An 11427-nucleotide genomic window follows, 5' to 3' on the forward strand; every position below is an offset into this window, starting at 1 on the left:
AGTACATAACTATTTGAATGTACATGATAATGAGTTGGCAAAGATTTATAATTAAAGAATCATGACAGCAATGCTGTTTTTTCCATTGAAATTTTCATAGAATCTGCTACCCTTCAAAATTGAGGGAAATTGACAGGGAATTAGCCTCTTAATCTGCCCCCTTGCCTCCTTGCAAAAGGAGATGCAGTCTACGAGATGATGATTTTAAGTGGCTCACATTCATTGAGCAGACACTGTGCCAACAGTTTTAGTTATATTTATTCCTTATAAGGGAATGTTTGATATTTTATTATCCTAATTTATGGATTGGGACTCTGTAGTTCAGAACAATTAAGTGATTCAAGATTAACCAGCTAGCAAGTGACTAAGGTAAAGTTTAAATTTAAAATCCATCTAAATTCAAAGCCCAAGATTTTTCAACCATTAATTAAACTTTTTGGTTGCCCTCTATAGCTTGCTTCTGGGGAATATGTTGGTGGCACTGCAGACTCTTGAAGAAGAGGATGTCTTTAAAAACCATTATCAAGGGGCGCCTGGGTGGCTCAGTGGGTTAAGCCGCTGCCTTCGGCTCAGGTCATGATCTCAGGGTCCTGGGATCGAGCCGCATCGGGCTCTCTGCTCAGCAGGGAGCCTGCTTCCCTCTCTCTCTCTCTCTCTCGATGCCTGCCTCTCCATCTACTTGTGATTTCTCTCTGTCAAATAAATAAATAAATAAATCTTTAAAAAAAAAACCATTATCAATCTAATTATTTAAATGCATAAAATAGGGATCGAAAGTGAGAGATATTTCCATTCTCTGAAAAACCAGTGTGTCCTCATTCTGTTCCAATGGCTTAAAATGTACTGTAAATGAGATGTTCTCAGAACAACCCGAGAAGCTGGTTAAAAAGTGGATTCCTGGGGCACCGGGCTGGCTCAGTCAGTGGAGCATGTGACTCTTGATCTCAGGGTTCAAACCCCACCCTGGGTGTAGAGATTACTTAAAAAACCTTTAATTTAAAAAAAAAAAAGTTGATTCCCAGAACCATACCTTAGAGAACATTTTAGTGGGAGCAGCCTTTAAAAACACTGCTTCTCTGGCTATAGTGTGAGGAAGGGGTAACACAAAGAGACCAGTTGGGAGCATCAGGATTGGCTCACAGCAGCATTGCTTTCAGTGCTAATGCCGAACAGGCATGTATGCTCACTTGTAAAAATACAGTTCTTACGGTAATATAAAGCAATGTATCTTCTAAGTAGTAATTATATTGTCTCTAGGCTTAACTTTTCTAGGAATGATTATGGAAATACACATTTTTCTACTCTTGGTAATAAGCAGATGCTTAAATGAGAGTATTTACATACACTATTTTTTGAAAAAAGAACCCATAATATTGTGCTTATAAATGCTGTACACCTAGTCTCCCACAGATACATCTGAAAGAATTTGAAAAGGTTTAAAAACCTCCCAAAATATCCAAATTTACAACCCACAACTTTTGTAAAAGGAATCACAAAATTCTACAAATAATACATTCTATTAAACCTTTTCCAGAAACACAGTTTGTACATGTTTATGAATATGTTTTCTTGCCATGAGAAAGCTGTCTTTCTGAACCTCAGAAGAAAAAAACAAAAAACATGCACTTGCAGTGACTGACTGAGGCATATTTTGTAAAACTTCACATTACATATTTCTGATTTTTTAATTAGGGCAATCTACTTTCCCCAATTCAAAATGCCATAGGATTCAAATGATTCAGAATGCCAGAACATCTTAAAGAGAGAGAAAATAGCAGGTAGAGAGAGTTTGATGAGATATTTTCAGAGTTCACATACTTCAAATGTTCATTCATTTTAAAAATGTTTATTGTGGGGGCACTTGGGTGGCTCAGTCGGTTAAGCCTCTGTCTTCAGCACAGGTCATGATCCCAGGATCCTGGGATCCAGCCCCACATCAGGTTCCCTGCTCAGCGGGGAGCCTGCTTCTTCCCCTCCCTGCCCCCCACTTGTGGTCTCTCTTGTACTCTCTCTCCAATAAATAAATTTAAAATATCCTTAAAAAATAAAAAATAGGGGCACCTGCTTGGCTCAGTGGGTTAAGCCTCTGTCTTCAGCTCAGGTCATGATCTTAGGGTTCTGGGATAGAGCCCCGCATCAGGCTCTCTGCTCAGCGGGGAGTCTGCATCCCTGCCCCTCTCTTCCTGCCTGCCTCTCTGCCTGCTTGTGATCTCTCTCTCTTTGTCAAATAAATAAATAAAATCTTTGAAAAATAAAAAATAAAAATAAATAAAAATATTTATTGTGGTAAAATATATATAACATGTAATTTATCATTTCAACCATTCTTAGGTTTAAAATTCAGGGACATTAAGTATATTCACAATTTGTGCAATCATTACCATTGTTCATCTCCAGAATTTTTTCATTGGCACAGATAGGAACTCCGTATCATGAAACAATAATTCCGCATTCCTTTCTCTGTCCCCAGGCCCAGGTAACCTCTTTTATTTTTTTTTTTTTAGGAATTTATTTATTATTTGACAGAGACAGAGAGATTGCAAGTAGGCAGAGAGACAGGCAGAGAAAGAGGGAGAATTAGGCTCCCTGCCAAGCAGAGAGCCTGATGCAGGGATGCAGGGCTTGATCCCAAGACCCTGAGACCATAGCCTGAGCTGCAGGCAGAGGTTTAACCCACTGAACTACCCAGCAACCCCCCGCCCCCCAGGTAACCTCTTTTCTACTTTCTGTCTCTCTGAATTTGCCTATTATAAGTGCCTCATATGAGTGGAATCATACGATGTTTGCTCTGTTGTGTCTGGCTTATTTCATTTGGCAGAATGTTTTCAAGGTTTGTCCTTGTTGGCGTGTATAGGTACTTCATTATTTTTTAAGTCTGAATAAAATTTCATTATAGGTATATCAATTCACTAGTTGAGAGACAGTTGGTAGTTTTCGCTTTTTGACTACTATGACTAATGCTGATATGAACATTGGTGTTCAAATACCTGTTGGACGGACGAATGGATAAGGAAGATGTGGTCCATATACACTATGGAGTATTATGCCTCCATCAGAAAGGATGAATACCCAACTTTTGTAGCAACATGGATGGGACTGGAAGAGATTATGCTGAGTGAAATAAGTTAAGCAGAGAGAGTCAATTATCATATGGTTTCACTGATTTGTGGAGCATAACAAATAGCATGGAGGACAGGGGGTGTTAGAGAGGAGAATGGAGTTAGGAGAAATTGGAAGGGGAGGTGAATCATGAGAGACTATGGACTCTGAAAAACAATCTGAGGGGTTTGAAGTGGCAGGGGGGGGTGGGAGGTCGGGATACCAGGTGGTGGGTATTATAGAGGGCACGGATTGCACGGAGCACTGGGTGTGGTGAAAAAATAATGATACTGTTATGCTGAAAATAAATAAATGAAAACAAAAAACAAAAAACAAAAAACAAATACCTGTTGGAGTCCCTGCTTTCAATTCTCTGGGGAATATACCTACAAGTGTAATATTCATGTGTGTAAATTCTAAAGGATGCATATACTTAAATATTATAATTTGTGTTCAGGGCTGGACCTAGAAGCCCAGGTACATGGACTGAGGGATGCTGAAGATCTACCTTAACTATGCAGTTCCACTGCCTCAGGGTATTGGAAAACTCTGTTTTGATTAAAGCTTGTCATTTGTAAAGCTCCAAAGGACAGCTTATGTGTAAGAAACGAAACCTCCCCAATAATAGCAATAACACACTGTGAAGTTCTTCATTTTCCCAGTTTCAATGTTGTCCCTTTAACTGATTGGTTAGAGTGCCCTCATGTGTCTGTATTTTTGTGCTATGAAAGTTTTGAAAAAGATTTGGTATTAGAATCATAGAGGGTGTGGGGGGATGGGAGAAATAGATGATAAGGAGTAAGGCATGCACTTGGGATGAGCACAGGGTGATGTATGAAATCACTATATTGTACACCTAAAACTAATATTTCATTGTATGTCAACTGGAATTAGAAGAAAAACTTAAATAAAAAAATAAAATTTAATTTAAAAATAGAATCATAGAACTGGAGAAGAAATTTAAATGCCTTTTAAAAAGCTGAATATTGTCTACATACAAGGACCCATTTCTAAGCAGTTAAAAAAAATCTTTTTTAACAGAGCTCTAAATCATACACACCAGTATTTATAATGTATAGCTACAATGTAGCCAGTTAAAAACCATACCTCCTCTAGTGAGAAAGAGTACTTATTAGTCCCTAATAAGCTCCCTGGATGCCCTTCATAAATTATATTGCCCTAGCTTACTGTCAGAGGTAACACTATCCTGAATATAGTGTTAATCATTGCCTTGTTTCTCTAAGCTTTACCACTTAGTGTTTGTTTCCCTAAACAGTATTTGGGGGAAGAGAGAGAGAAAATTCCTATTTTTAAACTTTCCATAAATTGAATCCTATTGTACTGTGACTTGCTTTTTTTAAGTCTACCTTTTAAAAAAGCATATTGATTCATATTTTCAAATCTTTATGGAATTTCATTTTATGAATATATTCTTGGTAGACATTCAGCTTTTTCTAGTTATTAAGAATAAGTGTTTGAACCTGTTGCCTGGGGCCCATGTGTAACAGTTTCTCTGGGTGTTCAAGTAGGAGTGGAATAGTGGGTCCTCAGGTATGCACACATCCAGTCTCTCTAGATAACACCAGTGTTTCTACAGTGGATGAGAGTGGTCTACGGCAATTCCATTTTCTCCATATCCTTGCCCATACTTGTTAGGTTTTTACATTTTGACCAATCTGAGTGAAATGTTACCTTGTTGTGGATTAAATGTGCATTTCTATGATTATTTATGAGATTGGGCATTTTTCATGTTTATATGTAATTTGTGTTTTTTCTTCTATGAAATACCTATCACAACTTGTGCTCACTTTTCTATTGGAGTGTATGTTTTTTATAAACTGATAGTCATTCTTGCGGGGGGCTTTTTTTAAATAGCAAGATACAGCTTTCATACAGAGAGTGTAAAACATAAACACACTGCTTAATGAATGATTTAAAAACTGTGCAACCACCACAGAGGTAAAAGAATGTTGCCAACACTCGAGCAACACCTCCTTTGCGCTCCCCTATCCTCATCACCATCTTTTCTCAGAGGTAATTGTCATTCTGACTTTTGTGGCAATTACTTCATTACTTTTCTTTTTATAGACTTATCACCTGGGAATGTCTCCTGAACAGTATAGTTTAGTATTGCCTGCTTTTGAACGTTATAAAAATTGATTCCCAGAGTCAATTCATGCTGTTTCATATAGTTGCAGTTTCATGTAGCTGTAGTTTGTTCATTTTTGTTGCTGTATAGTATTCCATTGCTGTTTGGTACTTTTGTTTTTGTATAGTACAGCACGATTCTTGGAATTATTGTCTTCATGATGGAACTGGGGTTGTTTTGAGCTTTTTGTTCTTACAAAATGGCTAAGAACATTCTTATAATGTCTCTGGATACCCTTGATCAAGATCTCCTATCTCTAGGGTATATACCAAGCAGTGAGATTATTGGATCTAATGTATATATATATCTTCAACTTTATTAAATAATCCTAAACTACTTTCCAAAGTGGGTATACCAGTTTCTGCATTCACCACAAGTATTAGAGAATTCCCTTTAGTCTACCAACAAATATCAGTTTCTAATTTTTGCCAAGCTAGTGAGTATAGTTTGTTACAAACCAATCAATTAAAGCCAATCACTATGGCTTTAATGCATTCCCTGGTTGGTAATGAGTTTGAGTACCTTATATGTTTATTGGTCATTTGGATTTTTTCATTTTAGAAGTATTTATTCAATTATTTTACCCATTTTCTTTTCTTTTTTTTTTTAAAGATTTTATTTATTTATTTGACAGACAGAGATCACAGGCAGGCAGAGAGAGAGAGAGAGAGAGGAGGAAGCAGGCTTCCTGCTGAGCAGAGAGCCCGATGTGGGACTCGATCCCAGGACCTTGAGATCATGACCTGAGCCGAAGGCAGCGGCTTAACCCACTGAGCCACCCAGGCGCCCCTATTTTACCCATTTTCTATTGGGATTTCTGTCCTTTTCCTTATATATCCTGGATACTAGCTTTTGTCAATCACATGCATCATAGATATTTTTTCCCACTCTGTGGTTTTTGTCTTTCTTTCTTTAAGGTGTATTTTGAAGGTCAGGTTGTGTGTGTGTGTGTGTGTGTGTGTATTTTCAATTTAAATCTAGTCAAATTTATCAATCTTTCCTGGTTAGTGCTTTTTATAGCATGTGTTCCTTTATTTATTTACTTTTTTAAACTTGGGATTTGCTTTTTATTGATTGATTTTTTTTTCTTGGTGCTCCAATCCATTGATCATGAAGATAGTTTATGATGTTATATCCACAAAGTTCTAGTTTTGCTGTTCACATTTCGGTCTTTGCTCCACTGTGGTGCGGGAAGAGTCCAATTCACTTTCCCCCCGTTCAGATCACTAATTATTTCGTGAGCACTTACTGCAGGGCATTTTGTCTTCCCCTCAGCTTTGCAGAGCGTCTTCTGTCTTCACTCAAGGGTCCACATACACGGGTGCATTTCAGAGCTTGTTTTTCCTTTATAAAAAGTAGGATACTTTGCTAATAAAGATATGCTTTTGCTTACTCACTTACCTCCTGTACCACTCTTAAGAGTGGTTAACTTATTCATTGCGCAGGAAAAATGCCTCCGCAAGCTCGTGTGGCTTGTGCTCATCCCTGGTGATCACGTCCCAGACCACCAAAGACCCACCAAGTCGAGTATCCCTCAGAAGCTCCGCCCCGCGGACGCCAACGCCCGCCTTTTTCTGAGGACGCAACCCGCAAGCGCGGCCGGGCCCGGGCTCAGGCGCCGCACAATGAACTGCGCCTGCGCCAGCGAACGCCCCTCCCCTCCTCCCCCGGTCTTCTATAAAGCCTCGACTTTCTCCTCGCGAGAGAGTTCGTTCTCATGCTCGCTGCAGGGGTCGGAGGTCAGACGGAACGTTTCGCGGGCCGTAGGAGGAAGATGGCGGTGGAGTCGCGCGTTACCCAGGAGGAAATTAAGAAGGAGCCGGAGAAACCGATCGATCGGGAGAAAGTATGGGGTCCGGAAAGAGGTGGAGGTGGGCCCGGCGGGGCGGAGAGCGCGGCCTGTGTGCGGAAGGCGGCGGTGTTTTGCTCCCCGGGCAGTTCGGAGGCCCTGGCATCTCCGGAAGGAAAGGGAGCTCCGAACTCAGTCGTTTTCTTTAACTTCTGCCCTTCCTTTTCCTCCTCTCGCTCTCAGACGTGCCCGCTGCTGCTGCGTGTTTTCACCACCAATAACGGCCGCCACCACCGAATGGACGAGTTTTCCCGCGGAAATGTACCGTCCAGCGAGCTGCAGATCTACACCTGGTGAGGGCGCGGGGGTGGTGGGGGGCGCGGCCGCTGGGGGTTGGGAGGGGCCGGCAGTAACATTAAATAATTCCCTGTGCTAGTGGAGAAATAGCCTCTCGACTTTGCTTTCTGTCACTCGGGGTCTTTGGGCCCAGCTCCCGGAAAGTTAGAGATTTTAGCTGGTAGGTAAAAGGCGATTCACGCCATCTGGTAATACTGTTAGGTTTAATGTTCAAAAGTTGTGGGTTGTGAAGAATTGATACCCCCAAGATGGCTATCACTGTTGTGGCTGCCTGGTACAAATACAATATGTAGATAAATAAAATGCAATAGCTCCCGTTAAGGGGCTCATAAATAAGTGGTACTGGAATAACATGCTAAGGAGGACTCATGGGATATTTATCATCAAGAGCATTTCTGTGTAATACTAGGCCTTGGGTGCATTAAAAAAAATAAAAATAACCAATTGGTTTCTGATCTGGTGCTTAATGGAAAAGCTTTTGATGTGTGTTTCCTGAAGACCTGCCCCTTAAAGTTTATCTCTTACCTGTACCTTCTATACCCCCAAGTCTGTCTAGGGCCATTACATATTACAAGCGTATCTTTAGAGCTGCATATATTTCCTGAGTTTGACATCATAATAGCTGTTAGTAGCAGTGAAAGGTTAATAAGGTTTAAAAATATGTCTTGTGGTAGAATTGCATTCACATTTGTGTAACCGTTACTTATTACCAAAACTTTTTCTTTTACCCCCTGGCAGAAGTTTTGTGCCCAGTAAACAATAACTCCCCATTTCTTTCTTGCCCCTGTTAGACTCTAATTTAGTTTATATCTATATGAATTTGCCTGTTCTAGATATTTGTGTCCACTTGTGTAGTGGACTCACAGTATTTGTTGTGTCTGGCTTATTTCACTTAGTATAATATTTACAGGGTTCATCCATGTTGTAGCATGTAACACAACTTCATTCTTTTTTATGGATGAATATTCAGTGTGTATCAACGTACCACATTTTGTCTATCCACTTTTTTGTTGATAGGTACCTGAGTTTTCATTTTTTGGCTTTGTGAATAACGCTGCTATGAACTGGGTATACAAGTATCTGTTTTGAGTCCTTGATTTCAGTTATTTTGGGTATAGACCTAGAAATGGGATTGCTGGATCATACTGTTATTGTATGTTTAACTTTCTGAGGAACTGCCAAACTGCTTTTCACAGGAGCTGCACCATTTTACAGCCCCAGAAAGGTGTGTAATTTTAAACTGTGAGCCCAGCATAGTAAAACTTGATTCTTTTAAAGATTGGGACCCTATTTGTCTTTTGTAGGTACTTGTTAAATTTATGTAGTATGATTTTAGTTCAGCATCATTCCAGGATAAAGTTCCAGAAAGGTTGATTTAACTTAGGAGGAAGAACTGTTACTAATGTATTGATGAAAACCTCTGTTTGGAGATTAAAGTGTATACTTCTTCCAGCAGTAAGAGTTCTGTTTGTTAGGTGCTGTGGTTAGATTCTGAGGGTATGAAGGAAAGAAGGTACTGCCCCTCCCTGCAGTAAGTTCAGTCTGACGGAGAAAGCAATAAATAATAATTAGGTAAATAATAAATAATAATTAGGTAAAACTTTAGGGTGAAGATGGCAGAGTGAGATTGTTCTAGAAGTCCTCTATTCCTAATCCAGGAAAAAAAAATGCAGAAGAAACTCTGCCCTAAATTGCTCTATCCCTAAACTGCAACCAAATAAGGAAAGGCAACCTTATGTTATACCTCAAAGTGATGGCCAGAGACAAAGATCCTAAAAGATTGAGTGGTTGGTGTGACAGCAGAGCCCTGCCCCCTTTTCCAGAAGGAGTATTGAAGGAAGATTAGTCAACAAATCTTGGGAGTTCTCTGTTTGTAGAAGTAGACTGAGAGACTAAATAGGCAGTCCTAAGATAATCAGAGAAAAAGGAGTGAAGTCCAGAGGAGCCTAACAGAAGCAAGTTGAGTTTGCCAAAGTTCAAAGCACTGTGTGGAGTTGGGAGTTGGGGGAACAAGCCAGACACCACAGGAGTGGTCAATCTCCTGTGCTTGGGTGATCATTAAACATGTTATATAGAAAGAGAATTACCTAGGTATCTCTAACAGGGTTCAGCTTGAAAAATGGAACCAGTAGGAGATCTCTATGAAGTGATTTATTGCAGAGAATTGGCTTACATGATTCCGAGGGCTACCTCGATAACTCTTAAGTCCCCAATCTGTGAGGTGAGCTCTAAGGAAGGGCCAGGCAGGAACTTTTTTCTTTCTTTCTTTCTTTTTTTTTTTTTTTTTTAAGGTTTTATTTAGTTGACGAGAGGGAACACAAGCAAGGAGAGTGTGAGAGGGAGAAATAGGCTTACTGCCGAGCAGGGAGCCTGATGCCGGGCTTGATCCCCGGACCCTGGGATCATGACCTGAACCGAAGGCAGAGGCTTAACACGGGTGCTTAAGGCTGAGCCTCCCAGGCACCTCCAGGCAGGAACTCTTTTTTTTTCTTCCCCAGGCAGGAACTCTTAAGAGCTAAGGCTCCCCATAGCAGCTTGAATTTCTTCTGCACAGAAGCCTCTGCTTTCCTCGTAAGCCCTTTTCAACTAATAAAATCAGGCCTACTCTGATTGATTGAGTGAGGCTTACTCAGATTAACTGGGGTGATTTAAATTTAAAGCCAACTGGTTATAGACTTTGACCATATACACAAAATACCATCTAGTAACACTTTGTTATTGTGATTGAATAACTGAGGTTGTAGCTTTGCCAAACTGACACAAAACTGAGTCTCAGATTGGCAACACAAAGACTTCAGCCCAAATAGAGCTCTTGCATTCCTCACTGTGTACTCAAGTTTTGGACCAATGGTCAGAAAGCAATACTTGGCACTCCCAACTACTGATCTAGGGAGGTGGTCCTCAGGTTGGAAGCTTGTAGGAGATTCACTGTCAGAACTGATAACAGATGTAAACCAAATTCTGCATGTTCACTAGGAACAAGATGACAATATGGGAAGTGTTTTTAGAAAGGTAAAAAGGACCCTTTCTTGCACATATCATGTAAGGTGTACCATGGAATAGCTGATGCAGAGTAATTAGCATCAGAAGATTGGGTTTAAAAAAATCAGTCTTGCCTCAGACTTAATGGGGACAGAGTTAAAGTAGCCAGGAATTGTTGCAGAACAGAGTAGAACTCTGACAGAATAAATAAGAATTTACAAAATTAGGTGGTGATAGGGGAACTGAATCTTTATTGAAATTTTATAATTCCTTCAATTTTACTTGTTTTTTATTCTGTTAAACTCAAGTAAATGTGAGTTTTATTAAAAATACATGTAATATTTGAAGCATGAATTACACTTATAATTATATAAAATAATTACCTTATTGATAATTGCATTATTCATTATTAATAATAAATAATTACAATTATAATCTTAGTATGTATAATATGCTTGATAATCTTAAGATTTTTTTTCTGTAGTATTGTGTATATGTAAAAAAAGATGCCTACAAGTGATGTTAAATATCACTGGTTATTTTATTTATTTATTTTTTTAAAAGATTTTATTTATTTATTTGACAGACAGAGATCACAAGTAGGCAGAGAGAGAGGAGGAAGCAGGCTCCCTGCTGAGCAGAGAGCCTGATGCAGGGCCCGATCCCAGGACCCTGGGATCATGACCTGAGCCGAAGGCAGAGGTGTTAACCCAATGAGCCACCCAGGTGCCCCTCATTGGTTATTTCTGATTGGTGAAATTTGGGATATAATTTACTACCTTTTTGCATATGGTTTTCCTGCCTCTTTAAGAAACATGAAGATCCGTCAAGTGGAGAAAGGCAGTCATGCACAGCTTCTTACCCCTTCCTTGCATGGCCACGTAAGAGTGACCTGGGGCCCAGAAGGGTCTTTTCATTTGGTTTTTTGTTCTTGTTTTTGTTTTCAAAGATTTTATTTATTTATTTGATAGAGATCACAAGTAGGTAGAGAGGTGGGGGGGGGGAGCAGGCTCCCTGCTGAGCAGAGAGCCCAGTGCTGGACTAAATCCCA

General features: G+C 39.8%; 1 protein-coding gene across 2 annotated transcripts in view; it reads left to right on the forward strand.

Annotated features, from left to right (window-relative positions):
- The first annotated feature begins 6858 nt into the window (after positions 1-6858).
- The window catches only part of SAP18 (Sin3A associated protein 18), an 8446-nt gene continuing 3877 nt past the window's right edge, over positions 6859-11427 (forward strand). The window contains exons 1-2 of one of the 2 annotated variants that reach the window (XM_059378042.1): positions 6859-7101; positions 7281-7390. In XM_059378042.1, the coding sequence (XP_059234025.1) occupies positions 6874-7101; positions 7281-7390 (338 nt within the window). In that variant the 5' untranslated portion in view covers positions 6859-6873. The remainder of the gene's footprint in view (positions 7102-7280; positions 7391-11427) is intronic. The other variant, XM_059378043.1, reaches the window with a different exon arrangement.

This window comes from Mustela nigripes, chromosome 15, assembly GCF_022355385.1.
Source record: "Mustela nigripes isolate SB6536 chromosome 15, MUSNIG.SB6536, whole genome shotgun sequence".
In the NCBI taxonomy this organism is placed as follows: domain Eukaryota; kingdom Metazoa; phylum Chordata; class Mammalia; order Carnivora; family Mustelidae; genus Mustela; species Mustela nigripes.